The 16,651-nt window shown below is 36.1% G+C and overlaps 1 protein-coding gene across 3 annotated transcripts in view; it reads right to left on the bottom strand.

Annotated features, from left to right (window-relative positions):
• Positions 1-364: 364 nt before the first annotated feature.
• ENPP3 (ectonucleotide pyrophosphatase/phosphodiesterase 3) overlaps positions 365-16,651 on the bottom strand; it is a 96,724-nt gene continuing 80,437 nt past the window's right edge. Inside the window, exons 21-25 of one of the 3 annotated variants that reach the window (XM_008007027.3) lie at positions 13,737-13,872; positions 10,028-10,105; positions 9,301-9,433; positions 7,047-7,203; positions 365-643 (exon numbers count right to left, since the gene is read on the bottom strand). In XM_008007027.3, coding sequence (XP_008005218.3) covers positions 473-643; positions 7,047-7,203; positions 9,301-9,433; positions 10,028-10,105; positions 13,737-13,872 — 675 coding nt within the window. In that variant the 3' untranslated portion in view covers positions 365-472. Of the gene's footprint in view, positions 644-7,046; positions 7,204-9,300; positions 9,434-10,023; positions 10,106-13,736; positions 13,873-16,651 lie in introns of those variants that run through there. The other 2 variants (XM_008007029.3, XR_012095043.1) reach the window with 2 other exon arrangements.

Raw genomic sequence — 16,651 nt, 5'->3', positions numbered from 1 at the left:
GGTGAAATTACAGCGTAAAAGTTCTGTGCATTTTAAATTTTAATCAGTATTGCCAATCAAATACAAAAAGTTTTACAACAAAACTGATTTAGAGCTGATTCAGTTCCCAAGTGAGACATACTTCTTTTGTTCTCCCTTTTGTTTAGATAATTCTGGGCAGAAAAATATATTCAAAGATTCTGAGATAAAACATGTAATAAGGAAGGTATAATCTGTCATGAGATTAGAGTTTAAAAATCCAACAAAAAAGGGAAGGTGTAAGATAGCATCATCTCTGTGTGAAAAATATAACTTTAATATAATACATATTCATAGAAATGAAAAAGAGAAAAGGGAATGATAAAAATTATGGCTTTTAGGGGACTTAAGGAAAAATAGAAAACTTTATTTTATAATTCTCCAGAAAAAATCATTTACATTTTTCCAAAATTACTTTATACAGTAAATTATACATTAAGTAGACATTATTAAGTTAAATAGTGGTTTCAAATGTTGGTAAATATGTCTTTAGTTGCAAAATTTCAGAGACAGGCTGCGCTTTATCCTGATAGAAGTCAAGCCCAGTGAGAAGCTCTACATCACGGACCCGGGCAATGTGAGCTGTAAATCTTTCTTCAACCCAAAGAGCTTCCGGTTTACCTTCCTGAAAAAGAAAAGCACAACACTTTCTTTTTCACAAGGTGGTACTTTTCATGAACAGAAATATTTTTATTGCTTAGAAGTTGTCTTTTTGCCGATGATATTTACCTCCTTAAATCTTAATTTGATACAGCTAAATTTAGTTTTTAAAAGAAAAAGAAAAGCACAAAGTATAACATAACTAACATAGAACACAGTGGTCAAAATTTATCCATTTTTATGTTTACTTCAGATATAAATTTTTTAATGAAATTAAATATTGCAGATGAAGTTAAGTCCCCAGTGCTCCTCTGTTCAGAACTAAACATCCTTATATCAGGGTGAATCCCAGTCTGTTTTTTCAAACTTTTACTGTACATCACTATACAATATGTACTATTGATGAGTTTTTAAACTTATGTTAATATTATAAGTGGTATTCTACAAAATTTTTATTCGGTATTAATGTTTGTAATCTATAGTGATATATCTAGGTCTTGTTAAGTTACTTGTTCTTAGCTGTGGTTTGATATTTCCTCATTTAAATGCAGCACAATTAAAATTTTCATTACATGTTGATAAAATTTTTATTATAAATAATGCTATAATAAATAACTTGGTATATGTCTCCTGTGTTCAAGAGCATGAGTTTCTAGGATATATTAATAAAATTGCTGGGCCATAGAGCACATTCAATTTTTTTGTTGTTGTTGACATTGTCACTCTGTCACCCAGGCTGGAGTGCAATGGTGTGATCTCAGCTCACTGCAACCTCCACCTCCCAGGTTCAAGCAATTCTCCAGCCTCAGCCTCCCAAGTAGCTGGGATTACAGGCACCCACCACCACACCTAGCTAATTTTTAATATTTTTAGTAGAGATGGGGTTTCACCATGTTGGCCAGGCTAGTCTTAAACTCCTGATCTCAGGTGATCCACCTGTCTTGGCCTCCCAAAGTGCTGGGATTCCAGGCATGAGCCACTACGCGCCACCGAGTACATTAAATTTTAACTTTATCAGATATTAAACTCAGCACTCCTCAAAGTCTTCATACCAATTTACAGTTCAATAGGCAGTGAAAGATAATTCCCGTTTCCCCACATCTTTGCCAAACCATGGGTGTAAAATAGTGTTTTATGCCATTTATATTTTATTATGCTGACTATTGTTATATTTGTGCATCTTTTCAGTTATTTCTCTACCGTTTTATTTTTAATTTTTTTTACAATATGAAAGTTAGTTCAATAATTTAGAAACATGGGTTTCTATCACATTCTTTATTCTTTATTATAAAGAATAATTTTCTGGTATTCATATGATATTGCTAAAGTTCAGTTAACTTTTCACATAATAAGAAAGTTTCAAAGTTTGTTTAATCAGATTACTGTATTTTCATGATTCTCATTTGACTTCGACGCAGTGGTTTACTTGTTTAAGTATGCAGGCTTAATACAGATAGCCACTATCTGAGCCAGAGGAAGTGTAAGAGGAAATACTTTTTGTTCCTAACCTCTAAAGCACTTGTGTCAGATTCACAAAGCGAGCTAATATTAAAAAAAAAAAAAAAAATTCACTATGTTAGTTTGAGTTCATTCTTTCAATGGGAGTCTAATTCAAAGTCTTTCTATTCTGCCTTTACTATTGCCCATTTCAGTAGCACCTAATATCTTTGATCACTTTTTTCCATAACGTTTTCTCCCATTTGGTTTATATGACTCTACTCTCTCCTGACTTATTCGGCATCCATCCAACTAAATGTTTACCCAGCACCTGACAGTCTTCCCTCTTTTAAATTTGCAGGGAAATGACCACAAAGCATAGCACAAAACTATACTTATGCAGAGACGATACTTAAGGTATTTAACACTGAGTAAGTCGCTGGCACCAACTAATCTGAACAGAAGCCAGCTGTAGACAACTGCCCTCGCTGCACCAGTCCATGCCAACAGAATAGGCTACACAGTTTTATGAGCTATATTTGAATATACTTTGATATTAATATATGTGTGCGGAGGGGGGTACGTGTGTGTGTGTGTACAAATGACCTGTTACAGAAGTAAGTGTATTGTATATCCCAAAAGTACAACTCATTTTTTGAGACAATATTGATTTCAGCATTTTTCTGTCCTGTCCACATTCTTATTCTCTCTCCTTAGCCACTACAGTCCAGTGATTGCTGCTATCATGCTAATGCAACTACTTTGTCAATGATGACCTCACTGAATGGGGTGTCCTCAGACTTTTCAATTAGTTAACTACCCCAGGCTTCTGAAGTTCCTCCTTTGTTATCCATAGTTGTACTGTTTACTTGTTTGATAATACCTTCTGTTTCCTCAGAAGACTATACTGCCTGGAAGCATAGACATTTTCCTCAATTTGATTTGGGATCTTTTCTTTCCACTTTCTCCCCTTTGGCAATTGTATTTCACACCCATGATTTAATCCCAAATCTAGATCTGCAGTTCTGATTTCTCCTCCAAGTTTCATATCTATATTTTCCATATCTGCTGAGTAACTTACAAGGAAAGTCACTTGAACTCATGGCTACATTCTCATTTATCTGACAGAAATTTAACAGTACAAAGATGACAGGAGGAGGGAAAAGGAAAAAGGAGGGAAGAAAAGATGAAAGGAACAAGGAAAGGAAAAAATAAATAAGAAAATATGATCTAATTCCTTACACCAAGTGTGGGATAAAATTGTGAATCTATCATTCCTATAGCTTGATCTCAGTTCCCTCTAACCTAATAATAGTGGGAGTACTTCTGTACATTGTGTAATTCAAATACTTAAAGTACAGAGTTTTCATACAATGCAATGCTTAAAGCAAGCCATCTATTTTATCAGGTGCATCAAAGCACAATTACCTATCCAAATGCTATTGGAAATATTGGCTGGTTTAGACTTACTAAGAAACAGTTTGTGAATGTACTATACTTTCTGCATGATTTGCATATAGGAGATTCAATTTCACTCTCCATTGACTTTATTTTATTTTATTTTATTTTGAGACAGAGTCTTGTTCTGTTGGCCAGGCTGGAGTGCAGTGGTGCGATCTCCACTCACTGTAACCTCTACTTCTCAGTTTCAATAAATTCTCCTGCCTCAGCCTCCCAAGTAGCTGGGATAACAGGCATGCATCATTACACCGGGCCTAATTTTTGTATTTTTAGTAGAGATGGGGTCTCACCATGTTGGCCAGGCTGGTCTCGACCTTCTGACCTCAGGTGATGTGCCTGCCTCGGCCTCCCAAAGTGCTGTGATTACAGGTGTGAGCCACTGTGCCTGGCCTCTGTTGACTTTAGAATGTAACTTTATCATAAGATATGATTCCTTTATAATAGCCACCTTTTTTTATATTGGGAAGTCTTAGGGTTTTATATAGAATATTTTATCTTCACAAACTTCATAAAAGGAGGTGAATATTTTGTACTTATTAGATATAACAGATGAGAAAACTAACATACTTACCCAAAGAAACCAAGTCATTCACTGAACCCAGGATGTCCAACTCCAAAATTCATGTATTTACTCTATTTTATACTATTTCTCATACATCCTCCTAAATATTCAACTAGTCTGTCAAACTGAAGACCACCAAGAGCAAATCCATCCTTCTCAAAACAAAAGATTATCTATCGTATACATTTCCTGGTTAGTCATGCCCTGGATTTTTAGTCATCTTTGCCTCTCTCTCATCTTGCCTTTTCCTTACCCATATCTAATTGACAGCTACTCTTATTAACTTTGCAAACTCTTTTATAATCATAGCTTGGCTTAAGTTTGCTTTATACGCATTGCATATTGTGTCATAATTATCTATATAGATGTCACATTCTTATTACTATACTGCAAATTCCTCAAAATCTTGGATATGTCCAATTTATTACTGATGATGTCCTATTCAACAGAGATGATGCTCTATTAATTTGGAGAGATCACTTCTACTTTGAATAATCAAGGAAAGTTTCATATTATTTGCACTTTACCTTGACTCCCAGGTGGAATTTTTAGCAGATGGAAAAGAAGGGAATTATAGAGGAGAGAAGAACATAGGCAACAGTGATGAGGTAAGCAAATTCAAGATGTGCTCAAGTAATTTCAAGGGCTCCAGTTGGCCTGGAACATTAGCCTATAAGGTCAACGGAGGGTAAATTGTGAAGAGACTTAAGTACAGGCTGGAAGTTGTTTTTGTTTGCTCCTTTGTATTTTGTTGTTATTGTTCAGCATAATCAAAAGTTTTGGGGTGAGAGGCTATGACAAAATATAAACTAAATTTTAAGATGAGTAAGTTGGTAGTAGTGCACACTGACAAATGAAAAGAGAAGAGGAGACCACAAATCTACTTAAGATTCATTTTCAAGAGTCCTAATAGAAGGTCAAAAGGGCCCAGACCAGGGATAGCAAATGTTTTTTTCTTTGTGTACTCATTGTAATCACTCCATTATGACTACCTAGAACCTCTGTAAGAACGAACAGTTTAATCTGGATTTCATGGTAGAGTACCATACCATATCAGTCATTGATGTCTGTCATTGGAAGAGGAAGTAAAGAATAATGGCTTACCCTTGTCTCAACCAAATAAAATGCTGACAGGAAAAGTAGGAAGGGATTCAGTTCAACAACATATCCTGATAGTTTCCTGTTTAGAAACTCTTCTTCCTCATTTTAAGAATAGTGAGTGGCTCACTATTTAGCCTCTAAACTTGGCCACCTTCGTTAAACAATTTAAACACTCAAGTAAAATCGTATCTGCATGACCCAACTGAAATGTCACCCTCCCTGTCAGGAAATCATTCTCCTCTGAAATCCTACTATAGCAGTTTATCTGTCCCTCTCTTACATCACTTATCTCTTTCTTCTAATGTTTTCCTGGATTTCTAATTGTGAGTACCTTCTATAGTGCACAGCATGGTGAAGGCACTCATGTGTTGAACAGTGTTGAACACCTGAAAGATATAGATGAATCCCAATCTGGCCTAGATGCCAAGCTTTAATTCTCAGGCTCTAATTGCCTATGGGACTTTCCACATCAATACCCATTTCCACAAACTTAAAATGCCTAGCTTATCCTATCTACCAACCAAAAAGTTCTCATTCCTAACTTTCCTCTTTCTGCCTTTTTCCTAATTACCAACATTCAAATCTGATTCATCTTTGAGTTTCCTTTTGGGGTGGGGGCTCTTGTATCCAATCAGTTACTAAATCCTCTTCATTCTTCATACCCACCCTCCATGGAAGACTCTTTGTAGTCTTCTCAATATACTCAAATTCTATCCATCCTTCAGGCACAGCCCTACTTACACTTTATTTTATGAAATCTTTATTGATCATTCCAGCCAAATGTGATATTAATTTCAAATATTAAATCCTTTTAACATTAATTGTCAGTTGATCCCAACTTTGCAACCTCTTTTATTTTTTAGATTTTAGAATAATTCTTGCATTGTTGACTGACTAAATTGTGTGTCTATATCTCATATATAAATTGAAGTTGTATATGAACTCTTTAAAAGCAGGGACAATGTGTTCCTCCTTTGTGCATTCTAAAGAGTTTCTATCATGATACTATGTGCTTAATACGTACTCGATATATTTGTTGAATGACTTCAGTAAAACCTAATTTCCAGGATACATATTTTTTCTATGAGGAATTTATATGCAAGTTGAATTAGCTACTTACATATAATCTGCCTTGATCCAAAAAGGATTTTGAGACAGCCTAATAAATGATGTTTAAAAAAAGAATGTTACTTGAACTGCGTGTATTTGTGTGTGCATGTGTATAATCAATTTCACACCTCATGGCTCAATTTGATGGAATTTTTACATGTACATACTCATTCAGAAATATTAATTTAGTGCTAACATTGGGAATAACTTTAAGATTTGTAACCAGAATAAAAATAAGTTCTGGTGTTTCTATTACATAGTAGAGTGGCTGTAGTTAATAACAATGTATTGTATATTTCAAGACAGCTAGAAGAGAGGACTTTAAGTGTTATTACCACAAAGAAATGATAAACGTTTAAAGTAGTAGATATGTTAATTATCCTGATTTCATCAGTATACAAAGTATGCATGCATTTAAACATCCCACTATACCTCATAAATACATACAATTTTCATGTTATAAATAAAAAAAGAAAAAAGAGATTAACAAGATTTCATCTCTTTCATTCTTAGTGAATGTGAATAAAACATATAAATAAAATACATGAGGTATACATATGTTCAACTATGCAGATATATGTTTAAATTGATATTAATTACATAGAGACCAATAGTCTAAGGAAAAGCCTAAAAATGAAGTATTACAACTTTTTCCATGAAACACTTAAGAAAATACATTTTAGAGTCACTTTTATGAGAGCCCAAAAGAGCTCTGACTCATTTTCTCACGTCCTGGATCCTCCCAAAGCATACTCACAGGACAGCTTTCCACGTTGGTAGGTCGGTGAGGGATGACAAAGGGTAGGACGTCCAGCCACCCAGGGCAGTTTTCCGGTGTGTGGCTCTTGTTTTTACAACTGGTCAGCACCACAAAGTAGTGCGTTGGGATGGGAATGTCAGTGTTCGCTATATGTCTTACAAAACATAATTGAAAACATGTTTTGATGTTATTATATTTTTGCTTCTAAAGGTGATAAGTGTGTTTACATAGTTTTTTCATATATATGTAAAATAACAATTCATACAATTCTAAGTTTGACAGCATTTTACTATATGCTAGGTACCTTTTAAATAACTTACATGCAAAGTTTTAAGTGCAAAATCTGACTCCACCAAAGGAATACAAGCTGGTATAAATATGCAAATATATATATGAAAAAAACTATGTAAAGACACACACACACACACACACATATATATATCTACTTCTAATGGTTCTTTGGATTTTTTTTTTTAAATAGAGATGGTTTCTCACTTTGTTGCCCAAGCTGGTCTTAAACTCCTGGGCTCAAATGATCCTCCCACCTCAGCCTCTCAGTGTGTTTGCATGACAGGCATGAGACACTGCACCAGGTCAATAAATGTCTTCATATAGTTTTAAAGAAATGCCAAAGTAAAAATATAGTAAAAGAAAGTAATAAATAAAAACCACAAAGTCTTACATATTTTTTACTCCCATCAGCCAGAATAGAGATTACAGCAGAAGTCCAAGCTTGGTCATTCTAACATGAAAAAATATTAGACTACAAAAAAAAAAAAAAAAAAAAAAAAAACAGAAAAAAAAGAAGCAGAGCATGATATTCTGCCTCCTGCATTTCCTCGTTTTGTTGACTTCATACTTCACAGTAGTGTTTACTAATACAGCAGAAGCTGAGAATGAAGGAGCCCAGATTCCACCTCCAGCCGTGCACTTCCACAAAATGTTTGGACTTTCACTCATCCTCTAATTCTATCATTTACTGAGTTTCCTCAGCTTTCCAAGGATGTGATTCTGTGCTATCAACTTCACAGTGTAGACATGGGGATAAATCCATACAACTGATGTGACAGTACTTTGGTTTCAGATAATGAACATGAAAGTGTTTTCAAAGTTTTAAGTGCAAAATCTGACTCCACCAAAGGAACGCAAGCTGGTATAAATAGAAATGTATTACTGTGATTTAGAACATGGACTCAGAGCCAGGCCGTCCAGGTTCATATTCTGGCTTTACCACTTATTAGTTGCAGAATTTAGATAAGTTGTTTAACCTCAGTTTCTTTAACTCTAACCGGGGGCTAATGGAACCTAACTAGGGTATCTTTGCGGTTTAACTGGTGTATATCAGTTAAACTGATGTATATGTGAGTTCTTTAAAAAGTACCTAGCATATAGTAAAATGCTGTCAAAGTTAGAATTATTAGAATTAAGGAATTGTGAAAGATAGAGCCAATACTGAAATATTGATTCAGTATTCATTCAACACTGAAATAAAGACATGGTGAAAAAAATAGAAAAAGGCCACACACTTAGTAGTCACAAATGTTACTTTATCAGAAGGTATAGGTAGAAATCATTACTTTACATAATCTAGGCTTAGTATAGTTGTTTAGTTTGGTCCTTCATATGTTTTGATAATAAAGAGAAATGGTAGATGAAACTTCTCTAAAACTCTATTACTGTGCTCTGCATTCAAAACTAATTCTTAGCAACCTGTTATGACCAGGCTTAGTACTAAAATGTAAAGTTTAGTTAGGACTAGTTCTCTGCATCATGAAATTTACCTACATTGTCTCCTGGGAAATGCTTTTATGAATTGTTCACTATTCTTGTAAAATTTACCTTAGTCTTTACATGACTTTTCACTATTCTTGTAAAAGTTAGCTTAGTCTTTACTTGACTTTTTTTTTCATTTATTGTTGGATTGGTTTTATATTCACTGATAGTACATCAAGTTTTCTCTACCTCCTTAGCCTTTACAAAATTTCATGTTATCTTTGCCCATTAATTTAGCAATTTTCCAAATGAAATTTTTGCTAAACTTTTCCAGGAAGTGTTTTCTTTGCCCCTTAATTTAAATTTTTTGCAATATAAGTTTTTTTCCTAAATATTTAGATAGACTAGATTGAAAATAGTCAACAATAACATTTGTCTATGAATGTATTATGTAATATTTAAAGTATTAAACTTTACTTAAAATACTGGAATTTCCCCTCATGAGACCTACTGATAAATCAAAAAGTCAAACACTTACTTGGTAATTTCATCTGGAGCATCAAAATGGCCATCATAATTATAATCAAATATTGGTCCACTAACCACATTTACTCCATTTCTTTCTGTGGCGTGTTTTATAAGAAGAACACTGTGGAAGTAGTCCCACATTTCTAAAAAAAATAAATAAATAAAGTGTTTAAAATGTCTATTTCAGTCGAACTTGACAATATTTTCTATTATAGACAAGTACATTTAAATAGCATGAAATCCTGCTTTAATCATTGTCAGTGGTGATTGGGTAATTCTCCAGAACAGGCTTCACAAGCAAAAATAAACAGCTACATTGATGACAGCTTTTTGTTGTTGTAGTTATAGTCTTGAAATTACAGTTAAATATGCCTCCAAATTTCTCCCTAGGGCTGAGTTGCTTATGGGACAGCGAGTGTTAAAAATAATCAGAACACATATGTTGCCTGATTAATTATTACTCTGGGGATGAACATTTACCTTTCATTTACTTTTAGTGAATGGCAGTAATCAAATTAAGGGTTAAAAACAAATTATCAGAATTCTAGCAACAAGTCACTCAAAGTCAAAGTTGAAAAGAATCTATGTGAGGGATCCTTCCTGTACCTATATTTAAACCATTAGAACAAAATGACCTTAATATCAGGAACAAATTGCAATTTAAAAAATGTGTTTAGTTTGGAAGTTCAGGGAGTCACTTAACTATTTTAAAATTAATACTCTAAATACATACATACTTCTGAATTCTTCATACATAGGTACAAAATTGCTCGTAATTAAAGCATCATATTGGCTATCAGAAGTTCTATTGATGGCTGCAAAACAAATGGATCTTATTAGATCTAGCTATAAGAGAAAATATGACATATTGCACAATAGGCCTATTACTATTACATATTAATATAAATTTATTAACAGTCAAAGCACAGAAATAGTACTTTCTAACAGAAGTCATTAATAATGCAGGCAGTTTTATGTCTGTAGTGGGTTGAAGTGTGATCCAAAAAAGCTTCATCCAAGTCCTAACCATTCCTTTCATCCCTGTGAATATAAACTTATTTGGAAATAGGTCTTTGCGGATGTAGCTAGGAGTCTCTAGATGAGACTATCCTGGATTTAGGGGTGGACTGCAAATCCAGTGACTAGTGTCTTAATAAGGAGAAGGAGATTTGGGAAGAGGAGAAACACAGGGGAGAAAGTCTTGTTAAGATGGAGGCAGAGGTTTGAGTGATATCAGTACATGCCAAGGAATGCCTGGAGCTACCAGAAGCTGGGAGAGACAAGGAAGGATTTTCCCCTAGAGCCTTCCAAAAGAGCATGGCTATCAACACCTTGACTTTAGCCTTCTGATCTCCAGAACTGTGAGATAATACATTTTTGTTTTAACTCAATCTTTTTTGGTAATTTGTGCCAGCAGTCCTAGGAAACAAACAGAATGCCAGATATATATGCGTAGTTATTGGATGTGCACAAAATAATAATGTTATTATAGATAGCTGTCTTCCAAAATAAAATTTTCTGAAGAAAATGAGTTTTTGCTTGATAGAGACTGATATGGTTTGGCTGTGTCCCTCTCAGTCTCATCTTAAATTGTAGCTCCTGTAATTCCCACGTGTTGTGGGAGGGACCCGGTGCGAGGTAATAGAATCAAGAGGGCGGGTCTTTCCCATGCTGTTCTCGTGATAGTGAATAAGTCTCACGAGATCTGATGGTTTTATGAAGAGGAGTTCCCCTGCACACACAGTTTCTTGCCTGTCGCCATGTAAGATGTCTCTTAGCTCTTCCTTCGTCTTCCCTAATGATTGTGAGGCATCACCAGCCATGTGGAACTGTGAGTCCATTAAACCGCTTTTCTTTATAAATTATCCAGTCTCGGGTATGCCTTTATTAGTATGAGAACTGACTAATACAGAGACTGCTGAAGGGAACGCCACAAATCATGGGCTCTCAGGATTTATGGCTGTGCTGTCCAGCACAGTGAGTGTTCAGCAAGTGTGCTCTGGAAGCAGACAGCCCAGGTGGGAACCCCAGCTCTGCTGCTCACAACTGCACCCCTCGGGCAAAGTGCTGCATCCCTCTGTACTTAGTCTCATGGCATCTGTCTCATAGAATTATTGTGAGGATTAAAAGCTGCAAACCTATAAATGTTTATTCAAATCCTTTTTCATTTAATTTCATTTTGGTAAGAATACTTAACATGAGGTCTACTCTGTTAACAATTTTATAAGTACTGTTGACTCTAGATACAATACTGTACAGAAGATCCCCAGAGCTTATTTATCTTGCTTAACTGAAACTTTATGCCCATTAATTAGGAACTCCCCATTTCTCCCTCCCCCAGCCCCTGGCAACCACCATTTCACTCTCTGATTCTATGAATTTGACTATTTTAGATTCTGTAATATATAAGAACATGAATGAAACTTGAGGACATTAAGTGAAATAAGGCAGTCACAGAAACACAAATAGTGCACAATTCCACTTATATTAAGTCTTTATTATAATACTTTTTATACTTAAACTATACTTGGATATCTTAACTAATTCTTTTTTTTAAAATTACTATTGAGGCAGAGTCTTGCCATTTCACCCAGGCTGATCTTGAGTTCCTGCACTCAAGTGATCCTCCTGCCTCAGCCTCCCGAGTAGGTGGGATTACAGGCATGCACCATCCTGCCTGGGTAACTAATTCTTCAATGAGAGGCCAATAAGTAGACACCAAAAGACACAAAGAAACAAGTAGCTCTTTTTTCTTAAGATTTCACATGGTGTTTAAAGTACTCCGACTCCACAAAAAGCCTTTTCTAACTTTTTAACTAAGCCCTGAAAGTTGGAAAGGCAATCAACATAACATTACCTCTGTTTTAGAGGAAAATAAGAACCTGCTAGTAATAGAACTTCTATTTTTAAAAAATAATTGGAATTTATACTGGAGAGTTAGAAGAGAGTTTCATTTTATCCTTACTATTACTATTTCTTTTTTAACTGACAAGGTCTTACTATGTTGCCCAGGCTGGTCTCAAACTCCTGAGCCAGTGATCCTCCTGCCTCGACCTTCCAAAGTGCTGAGATTACGAGCATGAGTCACCATGTCTGGCCGTAACCTTAATTTTTTGAGACAAGTTGTTTAATTATTAATTTTATTCCTTGTCAGGCAAACATTTATGTATTAACTAATATCTTATGGCCTAACAGACACAATTTTATACACCAATTTCAAATATTTTATTAATAAAATGTTGCAACTTTTTTTTTTTTTTTTTGAGACAGAATCTCACGCTGTCACCCAGGCTGGAGTCAGTGGCTCAATCTCGGCCCACTGCAGCCTCCACCTACCAGGTTCAAGCCATTCTCATGCCTCAGCCTCCTGAATAGCTGGTACTACAGGTACATACCAGCAAACCCAGCTAATTTTTCTATTTTTAGTAGAGATGGGACAGGGTTTCACTTACGTTGGCCAGGTTGGTCTCGAACTCCTGATCTAAGGTGATCCACTCACTTTGGCCTCCCAAAGTGCTGGGATTACAGGTGTGAGCCACCGCACCTGGCCTGTTGCAAATTTTTAATGTTTATCACAGGGCTTACATAAATTTGGTACCCCTGATTGTACCTAGATACATAAAACATATCAGTTTTTTTATCCTAACTCTGTTAGGAATTTTAAATTGATAACACTACTTGCTTTCATTAAGCCTTTTTGCCCATTATAAATTTCAGGATCTTTAAATTACAAATCTCTAAGAAGGTGAAATTGTTGAAAATCTCATAGGCAAGTTAATAAAAATGACATTTCCTGTTGCACAGGGAAGTGGCTTGAGTTTTAGGGAAATCACACTAGCTCTGGCAGGTTCCCAAAAGAGATCCTTTCTGAAAACAACAACAACAAAAACTTAAATTTCATTTGGCTGCTTCACCTGCAGTTTAAAACTGTTAGCCCTACAGCATGAGCAACAGGCCAAAATTCCAGCCTGATTTCTTATTTTATTTTATTTTATTTTATTTTATTTTATTAGGTGATCTTCTCTGTATCATTCCAATTTTAGTATATGTTCTGCCAAAGCGAACACCCAGCCTGATTTCTTTTCAACGGCACAGCTGTATTCTCCAGGCAGACCTTAGCTTGGGCAGGAACCAGAAGAAATGGGTTTTTAGATGTTTGTGTCCTTCTGCAAAGAATCTTCAGTTTTAAAATTAAACTTAAACCTGCCGAGCTCTCTAAACATCTGGGCCAGATGAGAGCTGCTGTGTTGGTCCCACTGCAAAATGTCTTAGTCTTTATTACAGCTGCTGTGCTGCTCTGGCCAGCCACAACCACTGGAAGTGTCTCAGGCAGCTAGCTTAGCCCAAGCAGGTAGTTTTGGTGGGGAGTATATGTTTAAGGCATATGCCCACATCCAGCTGATGAGAGCTTTCTAAGCGACTGCTCTAAAAAAGAGTTCTACTAACCAGGAGGATAGAGGAAGCCGTGGGTGATATTCTCGTCTGCTAAATAGAAGGAACATTTTTGGCTCTCAGAAGGAGGAACCCTGACATCAGCCCGCAGACAGTCTGGGACAGTGGGAGGAAGAGGCGATGTGTCTCCCTGTTGAAAGAGAGAGAGAAAAAAATTACGCCCACAATCGCGGCTCACCCATTGCCTTATATGGTTTGTCACTTCCCTAGAATGTTTTTCATTTAAGCTTTTCCTATTTTCTTAGTGAATCAGGTCTAGGCAAGCAATGGGAATGGATGTCTTCAGCAGTGTTTTCTTCTGTGGTTCCCTTCTGGTTAAGGACATCAGGAGGGCAAATCAAATACACCTTGGAAAAAAATATTTGCACTGAAACCCGAATTGAGAGGAGAGGAATAATGGGAACTATTCCTAAAAACTAAAATCCTTTTCAAGATCTAACTTTTCTGTGGTGATATATATTGTACTTGTAAATAAAAATTGAAAATAAAATGTATTTACTTTTAAAATACAGATATAAACTAAGTATTAATATATTATTCTTCAGCTGTTCAAGAACTTTTTATCAACCTAAGATTAATTCAAAGAAGGTATAGTTGTCTAAACAAATTAGTTTTGAATATAAATAAACTTACAGCCATGCTTCATTCCTCATGAAATATAAGAATTTTAAAAATAATTTCTTAGGCCCGGCCGGGCGCAGTGGCTCATGCCTGTAATCCCAGCACTTTGAGAGACCAAGGCAGGCGGATCACGAGGTCAGCAGTTCAAGACCAGCCTAGCCAACATGGTGAAAATCCATCTCTACTAAAAATACAACAATTAGCCAGGTATGGTGGCGGGCACCTATAATCCCAGCTACTCTGGAGACTGAGTCAGGAGAATCGCTTGAACCCAGCAGGTGGAGGTGAGGTGAGACTGCGCCATCGCACTCTAGCCTGGGTGACAAAGCGAGACTCCATCTGAAAATAATAATAATAATAATAATAATAATAATAATAATAATAATGTCTTAGGCCAGGCTTGGTGGCTCACGCCAGTAATCCCAGTACTTTAGGAGGTTGAGGTGGGCGGATCACTTGGGGTCAAGAGTTTGAGGTTCAACGTAGTGGAACCCCGTCTCTACTAAATATACAAAACTCAGCCAGGTGTGGTGTTGGGTGCCTGTAATCCTAGCTACTGGGGAGGCTGAGGCATGATAATTGCTTCAACCTGGGAGGTGGAGGTTGCAGTCAGCTGAGATCGTGCCACTGCCTCCAGCCCAGGCAACGGAGCGAGACTCTGTCTTAAAAAATAGTAATAATTTCTTTGTTACCCTATTTAAAGACTAGTACAATAATTTATTTACCAAGGGGACATCCTATAAATGTGCTGCCTAACTTAAGTATTTAAGGTAATACTATATTATGTGGTCATCATATTTTGATTAGCATATAATCATGGGTAAGTGAACATTTTACTATTTGTTTATTTTTCTCAGACATTTTGATTTGTATGCTCTCTACTACCTATAATGGTTATCTTTCTTAATAAAACTTGAAATAATTTATAAAAAAAAATGAAGGTTAAGTTAAATTAGGATGACCTTCCTTTATTCACTGCATTGTGCTGAAAGCAAAATTAGCTACGTTGTCTAAAACCTCTGAGTTCAATTCACAAAGGAAGAGGCAACATACACTGTGTGCTGTCTTTGTAGCCAGGAGAGCACCATGCTGAGGTATAGAACAGGTGGGAGCTGAAGATGAGAAAAGTCCAGAAAAAGCAAGGCAGAGACTGTACTCCCTAACGTAATACAAAGCTCTAGCTAGAAAAGATACAGAAGTTGAGAAAACTTCTCAACTTGATTGAACACATACACTTACCTTGCTCCCTTCTAAAATTCCATTAAGGAGGACAGTAATAATGAAAACACGTAAGAGATGACAGGGAATATTCAGAAGCTGGAAATCAGATAAATAATAATCTAATTTAGTAGACCAGTAAACACTGACTACCAAGAGCTTATGTTTGGGGAAAGCACCAAGAACGTCCTACTGAAGAACCCCAGAAGGGTAGAACTTGGAGTCCTAAAGACAGGAGTTTGCATAAGGCTGGAAATAGAGGATAGATTGAAAGTCTGCAAAAAGGGCTAGACAGTATGTTTACTCTCTGGAGAGTTTAAACCAGAGGGATGATCAGACTAAAAGACACAAGGCACAGCCAAGAGCAGGTGCACCATACCGAAAACAATGAGATTAAATAAAACTATATGCTGAATAATAAGATTCCCCAATCTCATTGCCCATTTAGCCTGAAAACTGTATATGCTGAGTCAGATTAGAAGTATCCTCTCTTTGGAAAACAACCAGCCTGAAAGGAAACTAGATACTGTCAATTTGGAGTCCTCAACAAAATGGCTGGTTCTCTTCCTGATCAATCTATAGTGAAGCTTATAGACTGGAAAGACCCAGCCATAAAGTTTAGTGCCTAATTCTTAAAATAGAAGATGACAGCCAAGGACCACTAGACACTGGGGAATAAGGGAGAAGAAAAAGAGACAATGTGGAAGCCAGAAGAAAACTCTTTTCTCAGAGAGCTGAGAGTATATATGGCATCCATAAAGAGGGAACAGAGGCAATTTTTAAAAAGGGAAAAGGTAACAGAAAGAGCTCTTGGGATTTCAAAATACGACAGGCAAAAGAAAACACTCAATAAGATCTAGAGGATGAAGTTGCAGATGTGACTCAAAAGGTGGAATTAAAGACAAAGAGATGGGAAAAATAGGAAAAATTCAAACACATTAGAGAATCAGCCCAGGAAGTCTATTTTTTTTTTTTTTTTTTTTTTGAGATAGAGTCTCACTCTGTAGCCCAGGCTGAAGTGCAATGGCACAATCTTGGCTCACTGCTACCTCTGCCTCCTGGGTTCAACT

The sequence above is a fragment of the Chlorocebus sabaeus genome, chromosome 13 (genome assembly GCF_047675955.1).
Source record: "Chlorocebus sabaeus isolate Y175 chromosome 13, mChlSab1.0.hap1, whole genome shotgun sequence".
Taxonomy (NCBI): Eukaryota; Metazoa; Chordata; class Mammalia; order Primates; family Cercopithecidae; genus Chlorocebus; species Chlorocebus sabaeus.
This window is presented reverse-complemented; position numbering and strand designations above follow the sequence as displayed.